Source organism: Phlebotomus papatasi, chromosome 3 (assembly GCF_024763615.1).
Source record: "Phlebotomus papatasi isolate M1 chromosome 3, Ppap_2.1, whole genome shotgun sequence".
NCBI classification, from domain to species: Eukaryota; Metazoa; Arthropoda; class Insecta; order Diptera; family Psychodidae; genus Phlebotomus; species Phlebotomus papatasi.
Window position 1 is genome coordinate 30,413,930 of NC_077224.1, and position 20,261 is coordinate 30,434,190.

At 37.0% G+C, this 20,261-nt stretch overlaps 3 protein-coding genes, 1 long non-coding RNA gene and 3 pseudogenes across 4 annotated transcripts in view; 3 read left to right on the plus strand and 4 right to left on the minus strand.

Moving 5' to 3' along the window:
* Positions 1-12,499, plus strand: part of LOC129807600 (negative elongation factor B-like) — a 17,426-nt gene extending 4,927 nt beyond the window's left edge. Inside the window, 2 exon segments of the mRNA XM_055856982.1 lie at positions 10,708-11,162; positions 11,222-12,499. Of these exon segments, the coding sequence (XP_055712957.1) occupies positions 10,708-11,162; positions 11,222-12,277 (1,511 nt within the window). The 3' untranslated portion in view covers positions 12,278-12,499.
* On the plus strand, positions 5,633-6,274 carry LOC129807604 (uncharacterized). Its single transcript, XR_008752298.1, has 2 exons — positions 5,633-5,876; positions 6,012-6,274. It is a non-coding gene; the product is annotated as an uncharacterized LOC129807604 (long non-coding RNA).
* LOC129807558 (ubiquitin carboxyl-terminal hydrolase 14) lies at positions 6,565-8,737 on the plus strand. Its single transcript, XM_055856919.1, has 4 exons — positions 6,565-6,843; positions 7,038-7,315; positions 7,387-7,763; positions 7,828-8,737. Exons 1-4 carry the CDS (start codon positions 6,828-6,830, stop codon positions 8,657-8,659), a joined length of 1,503 nt encoding a protein of 500 aa, XP_055712894.1. The 5' UTR covers positions 6,565-6,827; the 3' UTR covers positions 8,660-8,737.
* On the minus strand, positions 9,286-10,285 carry LOC129807599 (ubiquitin-40S ribosomal protein S27a). Its single transcript, XM_055856981.1, has 3 exons — positions 10,186-10,285; positions 9,582-9,902; positions 9,286-9,495 (listed from the first exon to the last, which is right to left on the minus strand). The coding sequence occupies exons 2-3, from the start codon at positions 9,900-9,902 to the stop codon at positions 9,349-9,351; spliced, it is 468 nt and encodes a 155-aa protein (XP_055712956.1). The 5' UTR covers positions 10,186-10,285; the 3' UTR covers positions 9,286-9,348.
* Positions 12,500-12,809: 310 nt separating the features above from the next.
* LOC129805242 (negative elongation factor B-like) lies at positions 12,810-14,628 on the minus strand (annotated as a pseudogene).
* A 287-nt stretch (positions 14,629-14,915) lies between these two features.
* On the minus strand, positions 14,916-16,958 carry LOC129807549 (negative elongation factor B-like; annotated as a pseudogene).
* Positions 16,959-17,219: 261 nt separating this feature from the next.
* LOC129807550 (negative elongation factor B-like) lies at positions 17,220-19,289 on the minus strand (annotated as a pseudogene).
* Positions 19,290-20,261: the final 972 nt, after the last annotated feature.

Consider the following 20,261-nt stretch of genomic DNA (forward strand, 5'->3'; position numbering starts at 1 on the left):
TACTATGCCAAACAATTCAAATACCTTTTGTGGTCAGAGGATTCCTGGAGCTTTCTCCAGAAATCCCAGATCTGGGATTTTCTTGTATACTATGCCCAAAACAATTCAAATACCTTTAGTGGTCAGAGGATTCCTGGAGCTTCCTCCAGAAATCCCAGATCTGGGATTTTCTTGTATACTATGCCAAACAATTCAAATACCTTTTGTGGTCAGAGGATTCCTGGAGCTTCCTCCAGAAATCCCAGATCTGGGATTTTCTTGTATACTATGTTCAAAACAATTCAAATACCTTTTGTGGTCAGAGGATTCCTGGAGCTTCCTCCAGAAATCCCATCCCAGATCTGGGATTTTCTTGTATACTATGCCCAAAACAATTCAAATACCTTTTGTGGTCAGAGGATTCCTGGAGCTTCCTCCAGAAATCCCAGATCTGGGATTTTCTTGTATACTATGCCAAACAATTCAAATACCTTTTGTGGTCAGAGGATTCCTGGAGCTTCCTAAATTAAAGTATACAAAATCTGGGATTTCTGAGGAAGCTCCAGGAATCCTCTGACCACAAAAGGTATTTGAATTGTTTTGGCATAGTATACAAGAAAATCCCAGATCTGGGATTTTCTTGTATACTATGTTCAAAACAATTCAAATACCTTTTGTGGTCAGAGGATTCCTGGAGCTTCCTCCAGAAATCCCAGATCTGGGATTTTCTTGTATACTATGCCAAACAATTCAAATACCTTTTGTGGTCAGAGGATTCCTGGAGCTTTCTCCAGAAATCCCAGATCTGGGATTTTCTTGTATACTATGGCCAAAACAATTCAAATACCTTTTGTGGTCAGAGGATTCCTGGAGCTTCCTCCAGAAATCCCAGATCTGGGATTTTCTTGTATACTATGTTCAAAACAATTCAACCTTTTTTCAACCAGTTCACCTTTTGTGGTCAGAGGATTCCTGGAGCTTCCTCCAGAAATCCCAGATCTGGGATTTTCTTGTATACTATGCCAAACAATTCAAATACCTTTTGTGGTCAGAGGATTCCTGGAGCTTCCTCCAGAAATCCCAGATCTGGGATTTTCTTGTATACTATGTTCAAAACAATTCAACCTTTTTTCAACCAGTTCACCTTTTGTGGTCAGAGGATTCCTGGAGCTTCCTCCAGAAATCCCAGATCTGGGATTTTCTTGTATACTATGCCAAACAATTCAAATACCTTTTGTGGTCAGAGGATTCCTGGAGCTTCCTCCAGAAATCCCAGATCTGGGATTTTCTTGTATACTATGTTCAAAACAATTCAAATACCTTTTGTGGTCAGAGGATTCCTGGAGCTTCCTCCAGAAATCCCAAATCTGGGATTTTCTTGTATACTATGCCAAACAATTCAAATACCTTTTGTGGTCAGAGGATTCCTGGAGCTTCCTCCAGAAATCCCAGATCTGGGATTTTCTTGTATACTATGCCCAAAACAATTCAAATACCTTTTGTGGTCAGAGGATTCCTGGAGCTTCCTCCAGAAATCCCAGATCTGGGATTTACTTGTATACTATGCCAAACAATTCAAATACCTTTTGTGGTCAGAGGATTCCTGGAGCTTCCTCCAGAAATCCCAGATCTGGGATTTTCTTGTATACTATGCCCAAAACAATTCAAATACCTTTTGTGGTCAGAGGATTCCTGGAGCTTCCTCCAGAAATCCCAGATCTGGGATTTTCTTGTATACTATGCCCAAAACAATTCAAATACCTTTTGTGGTCAGAGGATTCCTGGAGCTTCCTCCAGAAATCCCAGATCTGGGATTTTCTTGTATACTATGTTCAAAACAATTCAAATACCTTTTGTGGTCAGAGGATTCCTGGAGCTTCCTCCAGAAATCCCAGATCTGGGATTTTCTTATATACTATGCCAAACAATTCAAATACCTTTTGTGGTCAGAGGATTCCTGGAGCTTCCTCCAGAAATCCCAGATCTGGGATTTTCTTGTATACTATGCCCAAAACAATTCAAATACCTTTTGTGGTCAGAGGATTCCTGGAGCTTCCTCCAGAAATCCCAGATCTGGGATTTTCTTGTATACTATGTTCAAAACAATTCAAATACCTTTTGTGGTCAGAGGATTCCTGGAGCTTCCTCCAGAAATCCCAGATCTGGGATTTTCTTGTATACTATGCCAAACAATTCAAATACCTTTTGTGGTCAGAGGATTCCTGGAGCTTCCTCCAGAAATCCCAGATCTGGGATTTTCTTGTATACTATGGCCAAAACAATTCAAATACCTTTTGTGGTCAGAGGATTCCTGGAGCTTCCTCCAGAAATCCCAGATCTGGGATTTTCTTGTATACTATGTTCAAAACAATTCAACCTTTTTTCAACCAGTTCACCTTTTGTGGTCAGAGGATTCCTGGAGCTTCCTCCAGAAATCCCAGATCTGGGATTTTCTTGTATACTATGCCAAACAATTCAAATACCTTTTGTGGTCAGAGGATTCCTGGAGCTTCCTCCAGAAATCCCAGATCTGGGATTTTCTTGTATACTATGCCCAAAACAATTCAAATACCTTTTGTGGTCAGAGGATTCCTGGAGCTTCCTCCAGAAATCCCAGATCTGGGATTTTCTTGTATACTATGCCCAAAACAATTCAAATACCTTTTGTGGTCAGAGGATTCCTGGAGCTTCCTCCAGAAATCCCAGATCTGGGATTTTCTTGTATACTATGTTCAAAACAATTCAAATACCTTTTGTGGTCAGAGGATTCCTGGAGCTTCCTCCAGAAATCCCAGATCTGGGATTTTCTTGTATACTATGCCCAAAACAATTCAAATACCTTTTGTGGTCAGAGGATTCCTGGAGCTTCCTCCAGAAATCCCAGATCTGGGATTTTCTTGTATACTATGCCAAACAATTCAAATACCTTTTGTGGTCAGAGGATTCCTGGAGCTTCCTCCAGAAATCCCAGATCTGGGATTTTCTTGTATACTATGCCCAAAACAATTCAAATACCTTTAGTGGTCAGAGGATTCCTGGAGCTTCCTCCAGAAATCCCAGATCTGGGATTTTCTTGTATACTATGCCCAAAACAATTCAAATACCTTTTGTGGTCAGAGGATTCCTGGAGCTTCCTCCAGAAATCCCAGATCTGGGATTTTCTTGTATACTATGTTCAAAACAATTCAAATACCTTTTGTGGTCAGAGGATTCCTGGAGCTTCCTCCAGAAATCCCAGATCTGGGATTTTCTTGTATACTATGCCAAACAATTCAAATACCTTTTGTGGTCAGAGGATTCCTGGAGCTTTCTCCAGAAATCCCAGATCTGGAATTTTCTTGTATACTATGGCCAAAACAATTCAAATACCTTTTGTGGTCAGAGGATTCCTGGAGCTTCCTCCAGAAATCCCAGATCTGGGATTTTCTTGTATACTATGCCAAACAATTCAAATACCTTTTGTGGTCAGAGGATTCCTGGAGCTTCCTCCAGAAATCCCAGATCTGGGATTTTCTTATATACTATGCCCAAAACAATTCAAATACCTTTTGTGGTCAGAGGATTCCTGGAGTTTCCTTCAGAAATCTTAGATCTGGGATTTTCTTGTATACTTTAATTTATTTATTTAATAAATTGATTTATTTATTTATTTATTTTAATAAATTATATTTTAATTAATTTATTTTTTTCTATTTTTACTAATAATCTTTTTCATTTTTTTCTTTTTTTATTTTTTATTTTTTTTTTATTTATTTATTTTTTTATTTATTAATTTTTTATTTTTTTCTTTTATTTTTTTTCATTTTATTTTATTATTTTTTTTATTTTTATTTATTTATTTTTTCATTTTTACTGATAATCTTTTTTTTTATTTTTATTTATTTATTTTTCCATTTTTACTGATATTTTAATCTTTTTTTATTTCTTATTTTCTATTTTATTTATTTTTATTAATTTTTTATTTTTTATTTTTTTTCTTTTTTTTTATTTTATTTTATTTATTTTTATTTATTTATTTTTATTTTTCTTCCATTTTATTTTATTATTTTTATTTTTTTTATTGCTTATTTTCTGTTTTATTTATTTTTTATTTTTATTTCTTGTTATTTTTTATTTTTCTTTTTTTTATTGAATGACGTCACGTGATTTTTAGGCAAGTTTTGACGTTTGTCCCTAACCTCACATAAAATAGAAGAAGAAGAAAGAACGCCTATTCGCTAAAAAGCCATAGTTCGTTTTTTAAAGACGCCATTTATTGCGCATTTTACAAACACACTCTTTGTCTTTAATCTCACTTTTCATCTTGTTTGAAGACAAATGTAAGACTGCATTTGCCACAGTAATGACGATCCTCATGGGCAGCCATAAAAACACCCGCGCCGCAGTTTTCCCCAGGACCTCCTTGTGATTTCTTGTGATTTGATCAAGAGGATCAAATTGACTCCTCAGCAGAGAGATATCAAAATTGTGCCATTTGCCGTCCCGGAAGCTGTGAAGAAGGAACCTGTAAAGGAAGTGCCGACTAAGAAAGAAGATTCTAAACAGAGGGAGACTATTGTATCGAAATTTTTCAGTGAAAAGCCAAAAGAAAAGCCCAAGCGATTTTTGTTTTGAAAATAAATAAATTTTATAAATTGAAGTAGCCTTTGGATATTTTGTTCCTCAATTTTCTCTTAGTTTCTGGAAAAGGTGCTACAGATTTTTGAACATCTTTAGGATGTTACCCAATTCTTCAACTCCCACGAATTTTGTCTACCTGAACAATCCAGTGAGTCGAGAGGAGAGATCTTCAGGGATTCCGCTGGATTTTTTGTCCTTCGCCAATTCCTCCGGAAAGTCGCCATCTCCGGGACGTGACGAACTGGAGTCCATCTCCGCGGACAAGAAAACTAGGGTGCGATCTGAGACTCTAGCCAGAATTGCCCAGGAGGAAAAGGCCCTTCGGCTGAGGCAAGACAAACGACGTCAGAGAGCTCCAAAACGTTGCTGATCTGGTGATCATTAAACGTTGCTGATCTGGTGGGATGCCCTCTTTATCCTGAATCTTAGCTTTAACATTTTCGATGGTATCAGAAGGCTCCACCTCGAGGCTGATTGTTTTTCCCGTGTTTTCACGAAGATTTGCATCTGTAAGAAGATAAAAATTGATTTAATTAATTCAAATAAATGATAAAAGAAAAATATCGCGAAAAATTTTAACATGCGTTTACAATGCCACGACCATGAGATTGCTGTTTTAAATTTTTGTCTATCAACTTCGAAATTAGTAATTTTCTTTTCTTTCAAGTGGTACTTTCCATACTTCTAGAAAAACTTTTAGAAGTTTTTTCCAAAAAAAATTGTTCTTTTATCGCATATAGATAAAAAAAACGACATTAAAATAACTCACCTTGCTTGTGTGAAAAGCACGAAGAAAAGGAAGTTCAATTGACAATAGGAAATAGTATTACCATATGCAATCCTACCCCATAGCAAAAGAAAGCGGAATAGGAAAAACTAGCGAAAAATTCCACGGATGAAATCGCAAAAGCTTCCTTTGGAATATCTTTGGAAAATTTTATAGGCACTTCCACTAATATTCCATGGAAAAAGACGCCAGAATTCCGTGCGGAATTCCTTGGAATTTTCTTCGGCTTTTCGACATGGAATTCGTGCTTCAAATTTATAGGGTTTTTTCCAATTGCGAGTGTTGTCCGACAGAGGGCGATACCTTCTTTTAGAAGAAAGCCCTGAAATAAAGATTAAGAAGAAGAAGAAATAATAGGGCAGTGCATGTTGGTGTTTAAACGAGAAAAGTCCTGAACAATACACGTTATTCTCATCAAATAGTGAATATTTACTATTTTTGGGTTGTACTGAGTTGTTTTTTTTTAAGTACAAAATGCCAAAATTTGCTGGTAAGTGGGTCGCTCAACGCACATTGTGTTTGAGGTTATGGTTCTGCAAAATGACTATGTATTTTTTACATCATGAATTTTTGCAGAAATTTGTTTCTTTCACGATAATTTTACGATTTTATTACTTCCTTCCAGCATCCCGAGGTGGAAAATCTAGCTCAGGAATTGACTGACCTGACCATTGAGTCTAAGATGCGTGAAAAAATCTCTAAAGACAACATCGTCCGGAAATCATTGGCAGATTTTGAGAAAGATGCTGGAAAATCCCATTCAAAAGCCATTCCCTTGGCCCAGAGCTCACCAATCATCAGATACATCTTGGAGGAGCTTAAAGCCCTCCGACCGAGTTACAATTAATTGTACAGAGTAGAAAATAAACTTCCAATTTATTCAAATAATTAATTTCTTCTTCGATGTGCGATCTGCAATAGGCAAAATGTTTATAACGCTATAGTTTTTCCGCGTGCTTTTCGGCTTTTTACGGGTGGGTGTTACAAACGGGTGGGTCAATGTCAAAATTGGATTCAGCCATATTGATTATGGCTTTCTTCTTCTTCTTCTTCTGTTTTATGTAAGGCTGTCGGACTCACTCGGGTCCATATAGCCAAATTATGGCTTTATTCGGTATCTTAGCTAAATGTCAAGAGCAACTAACGCGCTCTCGCGGTTTCCACTCGCACTTTGCTTTCCTGTCAACAGTTCCATCGAGAAAACCCGTTAAAGTGCGGCAAAAATAAATCGAAAAATCGATGAGATGCCGACAAAATTTTCGATGAGGATCGATGAGTTGATGGGAAGCCCTGAAATAAAGATTAAGAAGAAGAAGAAATAATACGGGCAGTGCATGTTGGTGTTTAAACGAGAAAAGTCCTGAACAATACACGTTATTCTCATCAAATAGTGAATATTTACTATTTTTGGGTTGTACTGAGTTGTTTTTTTAAGTACAAAATGCCAAAATTTACTGGTAAGTGGGTCGCTCAACGCACATTGTGTTTGAGGTTATGGTTCTGCAAAATGACTATGTATTTTTTACGTCATTAATTTTTGCAAAAATTTGTTTCTTTCACGATAATTTCACGATTTTATTCCTTCACATAATGATTAAATAAATATGCTCAAACACATCTTATTAAGACTATTTTCATTTTTGCTTCAAAGTGAAAGTTAAATGGGGTAAGGAGTTGTATCCAAATATAATTGTGGACACCGACGAAGAACCTCTAGTTTTCAAAGCTCAACTCTTTGCACTCACTGGGGTGGCCCCAGAGCGACAAAAGGTGATGTGCAAGGGTGTTACTTTGAAGGATGTGTGGAATGTGAAACTATCAAATGCAATGACAATTCTTATGATGGGCTCCAAAGATGAGGTTCCAGCTGAACCAATGGAAAAAACTAAGTTTATTGAGGATATGAACGAATCTGAATTAGCTGTTGCTGTAAGAAAATTAAAAAGAAAGAAATAGATTATGTTTTTACGTGTTCAATAAATTTTAAAATATGTTCTCAGATGAAACTTCCTGCTGGTTTAACGAATTTGGGTAACACGTGCTATGTCAATGCTACTGTGCAATGCCTCAAATCAGTTCCCGAGCTTACACAAGCCCTGAAAGAGTTCAAAGAGGAAATGCATACGAATCTAGACTCAGCCAAATCTATTACATGTGCTATGAGGAGTGTCTTCAATCAGATGGATATGAGCAATACTGTAACTCCAATTATTCTCTTACAATCCCTTCATATGGCATTCCCCCAGTTTGCACAGACAGGAGAAAATGGTGTATATAGACAACAAGATGCCAATGAATGCTGGATTGAACTCTTGAAGATGCTACAGCAAAATCTTCCTCCGAAGAAAGGAGAAAATACGAAACGCAATACTTTCCAGTTAGTTACGTGCATTATATAAGAATTCTAGGAATGTAACCTCTTTATTATCTTTTTTTGACAGATCTCTTGTGGAACAATATATGGGAGGAAGTTTTGAAATTGAAATGAAGTGTGTCGAAGCATCAGAGGAGCCGTCAAACGTATCTAATGAGAATTTTTTGCAACTTACTTGTTTTATCTCTACAGAAGTAAAATATATGCACAGTGGGCTTCGCTTGAGGATGCAGGAACAATTGACTAAAAAATCAACAAGTTTAGGGCGTGATGCATTGTATCAGAAGACAGCTCTTATCAATCGTCTACCAGCTTATCTCACAGTAAACTTTATGCGATTCCAATATAAGGGCAACCAGGGAATAAATGCCAAAGTCCTTAAGGATATCAAATTTCCCATTGATTTTGATGCATATGATCTATGCTCCTTGGGACTAAAGGAGAAGTTAAATCCTATGAGAAATCAATTTAAAAAAATTGAAGATGCTACTCTTGAGCGTCAAATGAATGAAAAGGACAAACTAGATGCGGATATTAAAAAAGAGATTGGAGAAAAGGATGCAAATGTTATAGAACTACCATTCAGTTTTGATGATGATATTGGTAGCAATAATAGTGGCTACTACACACTCAAGGCCGTTTTAACGCATCAAGGCAGATCTAGCTCTTCAGGACATTATGTTGCTTGGGTAAGACAGGATAGAGATACTTGGATGAAGTTTGATGACGATGTTGTGACACCAATTACCACGGAAGATATTTTGCGTCTTTCTGGAGGGGGGGACTGGCACTGTGCGTATGTTCTTATCTATGGGCCACGTATTCTTAGAATTCCAAAGGACTCTCAAGCGATGGACCGTAAGTCGGCGGACATTAACGAACCAATGGTTACAGACTAAGCATGAACGTCATCGTTTCCTTGCAAATATATTTTTTTCTATTAATAAATAGTGTAAAGGCGAAACTCCCTATGCAAAGTAGGCTTAATTATTTTTTGTTTGAAGTTTCTCATGGTTTATTTAGGCTTCTTGTGAGTAACAGCACAAAAGGTAAGGTTTGCATGGACATGTCCTCGGAAATTCCCATGGGTTCATCAAACTCCTCGGAAATTCCATGGACATGTCGGACATTCCATGGACATGTCCTCGGACATTCCATGGACATGTCCTCGGACATTCCATGGACATGTCCTCGGACATTCCATGGACATGTCCTCGGACATGTCGGACATTCCATGGACATGTCCTCGGACATTCCATGGACATGTCCTCGGACATTCCATGGACATGTCCTCGGACATTCCATGGACATATCCTCGGACATTCCATGGACATGTCCTCGGACATTCCATGGACATGTCCTCGGACATTCCATGGACATGTCCTCGGACATTCCATAGACATGTCCTCGGAAATTCCATGGACATATATATATTATATATATATATATATACATATATATATATATATAAATATAGATATTTTGTCTATAATTGCAAAACAATAATATTACAATAAAAAGCCAGTTTGTTTTTTAGACACCATTTATTGTGCATTTTACAAACACATGTTTCTCTGTGTCTTTAATCTCACTTTTCATCTTGTTTGAAGACAAATGTAAGACTGCATTTGCCACAGTAATGACGATCCTCATGGGCAGCCATAAAAACACCCGCGCCGCAGTTTTCCCCAGGACATTCGCGCCTCAAACGATGAATCTTGCCATTCTCATCGACCTTCAATTAAATTATATATACATATTAAAAATTTCTCAATACTCAATACTTTGAACTTATTGCTTTAAATTTTATATAAAACTTACCTTATAATATTTGAGAACAGCCAACTTGACCTTCTTGCGCTTGTGTTTAATCTTTTTGGGTGTTGAATAATTCTTCTTCTTACGCTTCTTAGCGCCACCACGAAGGCGAAGAACAAGATGCAGTGTTGACTCTTTCTGAATATTGTAATCAGAAAGGGTACGTCCATCTTCTAATTGCTTTCCAGCAAAAATTAAACGTTGCTGATCTGGTGGGATGCCCTCTTTATCCTGAATCTTAGCTTTAACATTTTCGATGGTATCAGAAGGCTCCACCTCGAGGGTGATTGTTTTTCCCGTAAGTGTTTTCACGAAGATTTGCATCTGTAAGAAGATAAAAATTGATTTAATAATAATAATTGATTTAATTAATTTAAATAAATGATAAAAGAAAAAATATCGCGAAAAATTTTAACATGCGTTTACAATGCCACGACCATGAGATTGCTGTTTTAAATTTTTGTCTAGCAACTTCGAAATTAGTAATTTTCTTTTCTTTCAAGTGGTATTTTCCATACTTCTAGGAAAACTTTTAGAAAGTTTTTTCCAAAAAAATTGTTCTTTTATCGCATATAGATAAAAAAAATACGACATTAAAATAACTCACCTTGCTTGTGTGAAGCACGAAGAAAAGGAAGTTCAATTGACAATAGGAAATAGTATTACCATATGCAACCCTATTTCGACAAGAGTGAACTTTCTTGCGAGTGAGTCCGACAGCCTTACATTAAATTGAAGAAGAAGAAGAAGAAGATTATGGCTCTTTTTTAATTGTTTGACTACTTTTTTATTTGTTTTATACTGTTTGAAACTTAGCTGCGATCTCCAATAGGCAAAATATTTATAACGCTATAGTTTTTCAATAAGTTTTAAATGCAGTCTGAATTTTAGTTGAAATGACTAATCCACCGAAGTTTGTGGGCACCGGATTGGAAGAACTGAAAGTTCCTGGACAAGCTTATCTTCGTGATGCACTCACTTCTTGTACAGATGGTGAGTACATGTGACGCACTCTTATATTGTATTGTTAAAGACTTGTGGCAGTTTTGTTATCCTTCTGAATCCTAAATGACATAATACAAATCAGGACAATAAAATTGTAGTAATATAGAATAAAATGATTTTTTAGGCATCCTATTACCATCTCTTCGCCCAATGTTACCTCTACTTGACCTTCATGGAGTACGGCGGCTGGATTTTCATACGTCGGTTTTAGAGGAGCTCCGTGAGAAATTAATTGCTGAAATAAATAAACTTGGAGCAAAGGAAGGAAGAGAAAGAATTTTCGATAAACTTCTTAAAGAAAGCTTTCCTGTCGTAAGAGTGCGTGCGCTAAGACCGGTTGTAATGTCTATCCTCCGAAACACACCACATATTGATGATAAATATCTCAGAGTGTTGGTAAGGGATAGGGAATTATATTCAGACACCGAAACGGAAGTAAAAAGGCAAATTTGGAGAGATAATCAATCACTTTTTGGAGACGAAGTATCACCACTTTTATCGCAATATATACGAGAAAAAGAGCATATCCTGTTTGATCATATGAACCTTAACAACCTGTTCTTTACGCCATCTCCTAAGGTGAGTTTATTAAAAAAAAAACTAGTAAGAAAATAATATTGTTTTACATTAAAATGCAGTTACGACGCCAGGGAGAAGTGGTCCAGAAACTAGCTAATATGATCGGGAACAATGTTAAATTGTATGATATGGTGCTCCAATTTTTGCGTACATTATTTCTGCATACCAGAAACGTGCATTACTGCACTCTAAGGGCAGAATTACTGATGGCACTACACGATCTTGAGGTTCAAGATATTATTTCCGTAGATCCATGTCACAAGTTCACAGGGTGTTTGGATGCATGTATACGTGAGAAAAATGTTGATATCAAGCGATCACGGGAGCTACAAGGTTTCTTAGACAATATTAAGAGAGGTCAAGAACAAGTACTTGGGGATCTATCAATGACCTTATGTGATCCCTATTCCATCAACTTCTTAGCAACATCTGCAATCAAAATTCTACAGCACCTTATTAACAATGAGGGTTTGGCCAGAGATAATACCATTTTAATTCTCTTACTGAGAATGCTTGCCCTAGGACTTAGTGCATGGGTCATGATCGATTCCCAGGAATTTAAGGAGCCAAAATTAGATAGCCAGGTTGTGACAAAATTCTTACCAGCTCTCATGTCTCTGATGGTGGATGATCAGGTAAAAAATAATTGAGCCTTTTAATTTCATATATGTATTCGTCAGAAAGATCGGGTTGGCATTTTACGTGTCTTGACTATTCTTGCATGTTGTAAGGATGATCGAGCATATGAAGATCCCTTTCTTCATTCTCTTATTGCCCTACTAATTCCAATGGCTGAAGAATTTACCGCCGAAGATTTTTGCACAGGACTTTTTGATGAATTTCTCTTTGCTAGACTCACAAGAGACAATGTTACGCGACACATGCTAAAGTTATTGTGGTACATCCATCTTAAATTACCAGCTGCGCGTCTCCAAACACTTCTCAAGGCACTCCAGCCATCCTCTCAGCACCATGAAAACGTACACAAATTATATGACAATCTACAAACACGGATTGGGCTGGCAATTCAGGAAAATATCGCGTCAGAGACTATAGATATTGACTATGATTCACCTCTAAAAAGTGTTCCTACGCCAAAGCCTCATTATCTTTAGTTTTTTTTTTTATGATGAATTTTTCTATTTCTTTTAGTTTGCCACATCATTTACCGAGTTGTTTTATGTGTATCTTAAATTTTGATAAAAACATTTAGTGAATCTAGTTATAGAGAAAATTTGTCATTCCAATCAACATAACCCGTTTGTGAATTATAGTAGGCTATGCATTAGTGAAAAAACAATATTTCTGTAAAGTTTATAGCGTTCATAGCTCTTCTCTCAAAAGAAAATGTCGCAAAAATTGGAGAACTACAGTTTGATACTACAAGATGGGACCGTTCTTCATGGCGAAAGCGTTGATCAGCGTGGTGATGTAGACGGAGAATTTTTTTTTACCACAGCCATGGTGGCTTATCCGGATCAGATGTCGCATCCGTCTTTTGAAGGGCAGATTCCCGTATATATACATATATATATATATGCATAACAACGATGAAAAGTAAGATTAAAGACACATAGAAACATGTGTTTGTAAAATGCACAATAAATAGTGTCTTTAAAAAACAAACTATGGCTTTTTATTGTAATTTTATTTATTGCAATTATAGACAAAATTATGGTGCTGAGAGGATGGCTGGAGTGCCTTGAGAAGTGTTTGGAGACGCGCAGCTGGTAATTTGAGATGGATGTACCACAATAACTTTAGCATGTGTCGCGTAACATTGTCTCTTGTGAGTCTAGCAAAGAGAAATTCATCAAAAAGTCCTGTGCAAAAATCTTCGGCGGTAAATTCTTCAGCCATTGGAATTAGTAGGGCAATAAGAGAATGAAGAAAGGGATCTTCATATGCTCGATCATCCTTACAACATGCAAGAATAGTCAAGACACGTAAAATGCCAACCCGATCTTTCTGACGAGCAGTGTGCAATGTATAGTACATACCTAATATAGATGCCACTGTACTCTCTTGTATATACGCTTCCACAGCATCTGGAGCTGGACCAGAGTGTTCAATTGTTGTAATAGCACTTTCGCGCTCGTCTGGGGGAAGACGAGCTGTTAAATGTCGTACCTAGTAATACAATAAACATTAATAATATTATTAAGAATTTTATATACATATATGAAATTAAAAGGCTCAATTATTTTTTACCTGATCATCCACCATCAGAGACATGAGAGCTGGTAAGAATTTTGTCACAACCTGGCTATCTAATTTTGGCTCCTTAAATTCCTGGGAATCGATCATGACCCATGCACTAAGTCCTAGGGCAAGGATTCTCAGTAAGAGAATTAAAATGGTATTATCTCTGGCCAAACCCTCATTGTTAATAAGGTGCTGTAGAATTTTGATTGCAGATGTTGCTAAGAAGTTGATGGATTAGGGATCACATAAGGTCATTGATAGATCCCCAAGTACTTGTTCTTGACCTCTCTTAATATTGTCTAAGAAACCTTGTAGCTCCCGTGATCGCTTGATATCAACATTTTTCTCACGTATACATGCATCCAAACACCATGTGAACTTGTGACATGGATCTACGGAAATAATATCTTGAACCTCAAGATCGTGTAGTGCCATCAGTAATTCTGCCCTTAGAGTGCAGTAATGCACGTTTCTGGTACGCAGAAATAATGTACGCAAAAATTGGAGCACCATATCATACAATTTAACATTGTTCCCGATCATATTAGCTAGTTTCTGGACCACTTCTCCCTGGCGTCGTAACTGCATTTTAATGTAAAACAATATTATTTTCTTACTAGTTTTTTTTTTAATAAACTCACCTTAGGAGATGGCGTAAAGAACAGGTTGTTAAGGTTCATATGATCAAACAGGATATGCTCTTTTTCTCGTATATATTGCGATAAAAGTGGTGATACTTCGTCTCCAAAAAGTGATTGATTATCTCTCCAAATTTGCCTTTTTACTTAGCGCACGCACTCTTACGACAGGAAAGCTTTCTTTAAGAAGTTTATCGAAAATTCTTTCTCATCCTTCCTTTGCTCCAAGTTTATTTATTTCAGCAATTAATTTCTCACGGAGCTCCTCCAAAACCGACGTATGAAAATCCAGCCGCCGTACTCCATGAAGGTCAAGTAGAGGTAACATTGGGCGAAGAGATGGTAATAGGATGCCTAAAAAATCATTTTATTCTATATTACTACAATTTTATTGTCCTGATTTGTATTATGTCATTTAGGATTCAGAAGGATAACAAAACTGCCACAAGTCTTTAATAATACAATATAAGAGTGCGTCACATTTACTCACCATTTTCTAATTGAAAATTCTCAATGGCTTTTAGGGGGTCTGTACAAGAAGGGAGTGCATCACGAAGATAAGCTTGTCCAGGAACTTTCAGTTCTTCCAATCCATTGCCCACAAACTTCGGTGGATTAGTCATTTCAACTAAAATTCAGACCGGATTCAGATTCTGATCCGGATAAGCCACCATGGCTGTGGTAAAAAAAAATTCTCCGTCTACATCACCACGCTGATCAACGCTTTCGCCATGAAGAACGGTCCCATCTTGTAGTATCAAACTGTAGTTCTCCAATTTTTGCGACATTTTCTTTTGAGAGAAGAGCTATGAACGCTATAAACTTTACAGAAATATTGTTTTTTCACTAATGCATAGCCTACTATAATTCACAAACGGGTTATGTTGATTGGAATGACAAATTTTCTCTATAACTAGATTCACTAAATGTTTTTATCAAAATTTAAGATACACATAAAACAACTCGGTAAATTATGTGGCAAACTGAAAGAAATAGAAAAATTCATCATAAAAAAAAACTAAAGATAATGAGGCTTTGGCGTAGGAACACTTTTTAGAGGTGAATCATAGTCAATATCTATAGTCTCTGACGCGATATTTTCCTGAATTGCCAGCCCAATCCGTGTTTGTAGATTGTCATATAATTTGTGTACGTTTTCATGGTGCTGAGAGGATGGCTGGAGTGCCTTGAGAAGTGTTTGGAGACGCGCAGCTGGTAATTTGAGATGGATGTACCACAATAACTTTAGCATGTGTCGCGTAACATTGTCTCTTGTGAGTCTAGCAAAGAGAAATTCATCAAAAAGTCCTGTGCAAAAATCTTCGGCGGTAAATTCTTCAGCCATTGGAATTAGTAGGGCAATAAGAGAATGAAGAAAGGGATCTTCATATGCTCGATCATCCTTACAACATGCAAGAATAGTCAAGACACGTAAAATGCCAACCCGATCTTTCTGACGAGCAGTGTGCAATGTATAGTACATACCTAATATAGATGCCACTGTACTCTCTTGTATATACGCTTCCACAGCATCTGGAGCTGGACCAGAGTGTTCAATTGTTGTAATAGCACTTTCGCGCTCGTCTGGGGGAAGACGAGCTGTTAAATGTCGTACCTAGTAATACAATAAACATTAATAATATTATTAAGAATTTTATATACATATATGAAATTAAAAGGCTCAATTATTTTTTACCTGATCATCCACCATCAGAGACATGAGAGCTGGTAAGAATTTTGTCACAACCTGGCTATCTAATTTTGGCTCCTTAAATTCCTGGGAATCGATCATGACCCATGCACTAAGTCCTAGGGCAAGGATTCTCAGTAAGAGAATTAAAATGGTATTATCTCTGGCCAAACCCTCATTGTTAATAAGGTGCTGTAGAATTTTGATTGCAGATGTTGCTAAGAAGTTGATGGATTAGGGATCACATAAGGTCATTGATAGATCCCCAAGTACTTGTTCTTGACCTCTCTTAATATTGTCTAAGAAACCTTGTAGCTCCCGTGATCGCTTGATATCAACATTTTTCTCACGTATACATGCATCCAAACACCATGTGAACTTGTGACATGGATCTACGGAAATAATATCTTGAACCTCAAGATCGTGTAGTGCCATCAGTAATTCTGCCCTTAGAGTGCAGTAATGCACGTTTCTGGTATGCAGAAATAATGTACGCAAAAATTGGAGCACCATATCATACAATTTAACATTGTTCCCGATCATATTAGCTAGTTTCTGGACCACTTCTCCCTGGCGTCGTAACTGCATTTTAATGTAAAACAATATTATTTTCTTACTAGTTTTTTTTTTTTAATAAACTCACCTTAGGAGATGGCGTAAAGAACAGGTTGTTAAGGTTCATATGATCAAACAGGATATGCTCTTTTTCTCGTATATATTGCGATAAAAGTGGTGATACTTCGTCTCCAAAAAGTGATTGATTATCTCTCCAAATTTGCCTTTTTACTTAGCGCACGCACTCTTACGACAGGAAAGCTTTCTTTAAGAAGTTTATCGAAAATTCTTTCTCATCCTTCCTTTGCTCCAAGTTTATTTATTTCAGCAATTAATTTCTCACGGAGCTCCTCCAAAACCGACGTATGAAAATCCAGCCGCCGTACTCCATGAAGGTCAAGTAGAGGTAACATTGGGCGAAGAGATGGTAATAGGATGCCTAAAAAATCATTTTATTCTATATTACTACAATTTTATTGTCCTGATTTGTATTATGTCATTTAGGATTCAGAAGGATAACAAAACTGCCACAAGTCTTTAATAATACAATATAAGAGTGCGTCACATTTACTCACCATTTTCTAATTGAAAATTCTCAATGGCTTTTAGGGGGTCTGTACAAGAAGGGAGTGCATCACGAAGATAAGCTTGTCCAGGAACTTTCAGTTCTTCCAATCCATTGCCCACAAACTTCGGTGGATTAGTCATTTCAACTAAAATTCAGACCGGATTCAGATTCTGATCCGGATAAGCCACCATGGCTGTGGTAAAAAAAAATTCTCCGTCTACATCACCACGCTGATCAACGCTTTCGCCATGAAGAACGGTCCCATCTTGTAGTATCAAACTGTAGTTCTCCAATTTTTGCGACATTTTCTTTTGAGAGAAGAGCTATGAACGCTATAAACTTTACAGAAATATTGTTTTTTCACTAATGCATAGCCTACTATAATTCACAAACGGGTTATGTTGATTGGAATGACAAATTTTCTCTATAACTAGATTCACTAAATGTTTTTATCAAAATTTAAGATACACATAAAACAACTCGGTAAATTATGTGGCAAACTGAAAGAAATAGAAAAATTCATCATAAAAAAAAAAACTAAAGATAATGAGGCTTTGGCGTAGGAACACTTTTTAGAGGTGAATCATAGTCAATATCTATAGTCTCTGACGCGATATTTTCCTGAATTGCCAGCCCAATCCGTGTTTGTAGATTGTCATATAATTTGTGTACGTTTTCATGGTGCTGAGAGGATGGCTGGAGTGCCTTGAGAAGTGTTTGGAGACGCGCAGCTGGTAATTTGAGATGGATGTACCACAATAACTTTAGCATGTGTCGCGTAACATTGTCTCTTGTGAGTCTAGCAAAGAGAAATTCATCAAAAAGTCCTGTGCAAAAATCTTCGGCGGTAAATTCTTCAGCCATTGGAATTAGTAGGGCAATAAGAGAATGAAGAAAGGGATCTTCATATGCTCGATCATCCTTACAACATGCAAGAATAGTCAAGACACGTAAAATGCCAACCCGATCTTTCTGACGAGCAGTGTGCAATGTATAGTACATAGCTAATATAGATGCCACTGTACTCTCTTGTATATACGCTTCCACAGCATCTGGAGCTGGACCAGAGTGTTCAATTGTTGTAATAGCACTTTCGCGCTCGTCTGGGGGAAGACGAGCTGTTAAATGTCGTACCTAGTAATACAATAAACATTAATAATATTATTAAGAATTTTATATACATATATGAAATTAAAAGGCTCAATTATTTTTTACCTGATCATCCACCATCAGAGACATGAGAGCTGGTAAGAATTTTGTCACAACCTGGCTATCTAATTTTGGCTCCTTAAATTCCTGGGAATCGATCATGACCCATGCACTAAGTCCTAGGGCAAGGATTCTCAGTAAGAGAATTAAAATGGTATTATCTCTGGCCAAACCCTCATTGTTAATAAGGTGCTGTAGAATTTTGATTGCAGATGTTGCTAAGAAGTTGATGGATTAGGGATCACATAAGGTCATTGATAGATCCCCAAGTACTTGTTCTTGACCTCTCTTAATATTGTCTAAGAAACCTTGTAGCTCCCGTGATCGCTTGATATCAACATTTTTCTCTCGTATACATGCATCCAAACACCATGTGAACTTGTGACATGGATCTACGGAAATAATATCTTGAACCTCAAGATCGTGTAGTGCCATCAGTAATTCTGCCCTTAGAGTGCAGTAATGCACGTTTCTGGTACGCAGAAATAATGTACGCAAAAATTGGAGCACCATATCATACAATTTAACATTGTTCCCGATCATATTAGCTAGTTTCTGGACCACTTCTCCCTGGCGTCGTAACTGCATTTTAATGTAAAACAATATTATTTTCTTACTAGTTTTTTTTTTTAATAAACTCACCTTAGGAGATGGCGTAAAGAACAGGTTGTTAAGGTTCATATGATCAAACAGGATATGCTCTTTTTCTCGTATATATTGCGATAAAAGTGGTGATACTTCGTCTCCAAAAAGTGATTGATTATCTCTCCAAATTTGCCTTTTTACTTAGCGCACGCACTCTTACGACAGGAAAGCTTTCTTTAAGAAGTTTATCGAAAATTCTTTCTCATCCTTCCTTTGCTCCAAGTTTATTTATTTCAGCAATTAATTTCTCACGGAGCTCCTCCAAAACCGACGTATGAAAATCCAGCCGCCGTACTCCATGAAGGTCAAGTAGAGGTAACATTGGGCGAAGAGATGGTAATAGGATGCCTAAAAAATCATTTTATTCTATATTACTACAATTTTATTGTCCTGATTTGTATTATGTCATTTAGGATTCAGAAGGATAACAAAACTGCCACAAGTCTTTAACAATACAATATAAGAGTGCGTCACATTTACTCACCATTTTCTAATTGAAAATTCTCAATGGCTTTTAGGGGGTCTGTACAAGAAGGGAGTGCATCACGAAGATAAGCTTGTCCAGGAACTTTCAGTTCTTCCAATCCATAGCCCACAAACTTCGGTGGATTAGTCATTTCAACTAAAATTCAGACCGGATTCAGATTCTGATCCGGATAAGCCACCATGGCTGTGGTAAAAAAAAATTCTCCGTCTACATCACCACGCTGATCAACGCTTTCGCCATGAAGAACGGTCCCATCTTGTAGTATCAAACTGTAGTTCTCCAATTTTTGCGACATTTTCTTTTGAGAGAAGAGCTATGAACGCTATAAACTTTACAGAAATATTGTTTTTTCACTAATGCATAGCCTACTATAATTCACAAACGGGTTATGTTGATTGGAATGACAAATTTTCTCTATAACTAGATTCACTAAATGTTTTTATCAAAATTTAAGATACACATAAAACAACTCGGTAAATTATGTGGCAAACTGAAAGAAATAGAAAAATTCATCATAAAAAAAAACTAAAGATAATGAGGCTTTGGCGTAGGAACACTTTTTAGAGGTGAATCATAGTCAATATCTATAGTCTCTGACGCGATATTTTCCTGAATTGCCAGCCCAATCCGTGTTTGTAGATTGTCATATAATTTGTGTACGTTTTCATGGTGCTGAGAGGATGGCTGGAGTGCCTTGAGAAGTGTTTGGAGACGCGCAGCTGGTAATTTGAGATGGATGTACCACAATAACTTTAGCATGTGTCGCGTAACATTGTCTCTTGTGAGTCTAGCAAAGAGAAATTCATCAAAAAGTCCTGTGCAAAAATCTTCGGCGGTAAATTCTTCAGCCATTGGAATTAGTAGGGCAATAAGAGAATGAAGAAAGGGATCTTCATATGCTCGATCATCCTTACAACATGCAAGAATAGTCAAGACACGTAAAATGCCAACCCGATCTTTCTGACGAACAGTATGCAATGTATAGTACATACCTAATATAGATGCCACTGTACTCTCTTGTATATACGCTTCCACAGCATCTGGAGCTGGACCAGAGTGTTCAATTGTTATAATAGCACTTTCGCGCTCGTCTGGGGGAAGA

Bases quoted from the DNA above. Each gene is read 5' to 3' on its own strand.
- LOC129807558 (XM_055856919.1), top strand. The intron at 7,316-7,386 runs GTAAGAAAATTA...ATATGTTCTCAG, and splicing joins AATCTGAATTAGCTGTTGCT to ATGAAACTTCCTGCTGGTTT. The intron at 7,764-7,827 runs GTTAGTTACGTG...TTTTTTTGACAG, and splicing joins ACGAAACGCAATACTTTCCA to ATCTCTTGTGGAACAATATA.
- LOC129807599 (XM_055856981.1), bottom strand. From the start codon at position 9,902: ATGCAAATCTTCGTGAAAACACTTACGGGAAAAACAATCACCCTCGAG. The intron at 9,496-9,581 runs GTAAGTTTTATA...ATTTAATTGAAG, and splicing joins CTGTTCTCAAATATTATAAG to GTCGATGAGAATGGCAAGAT.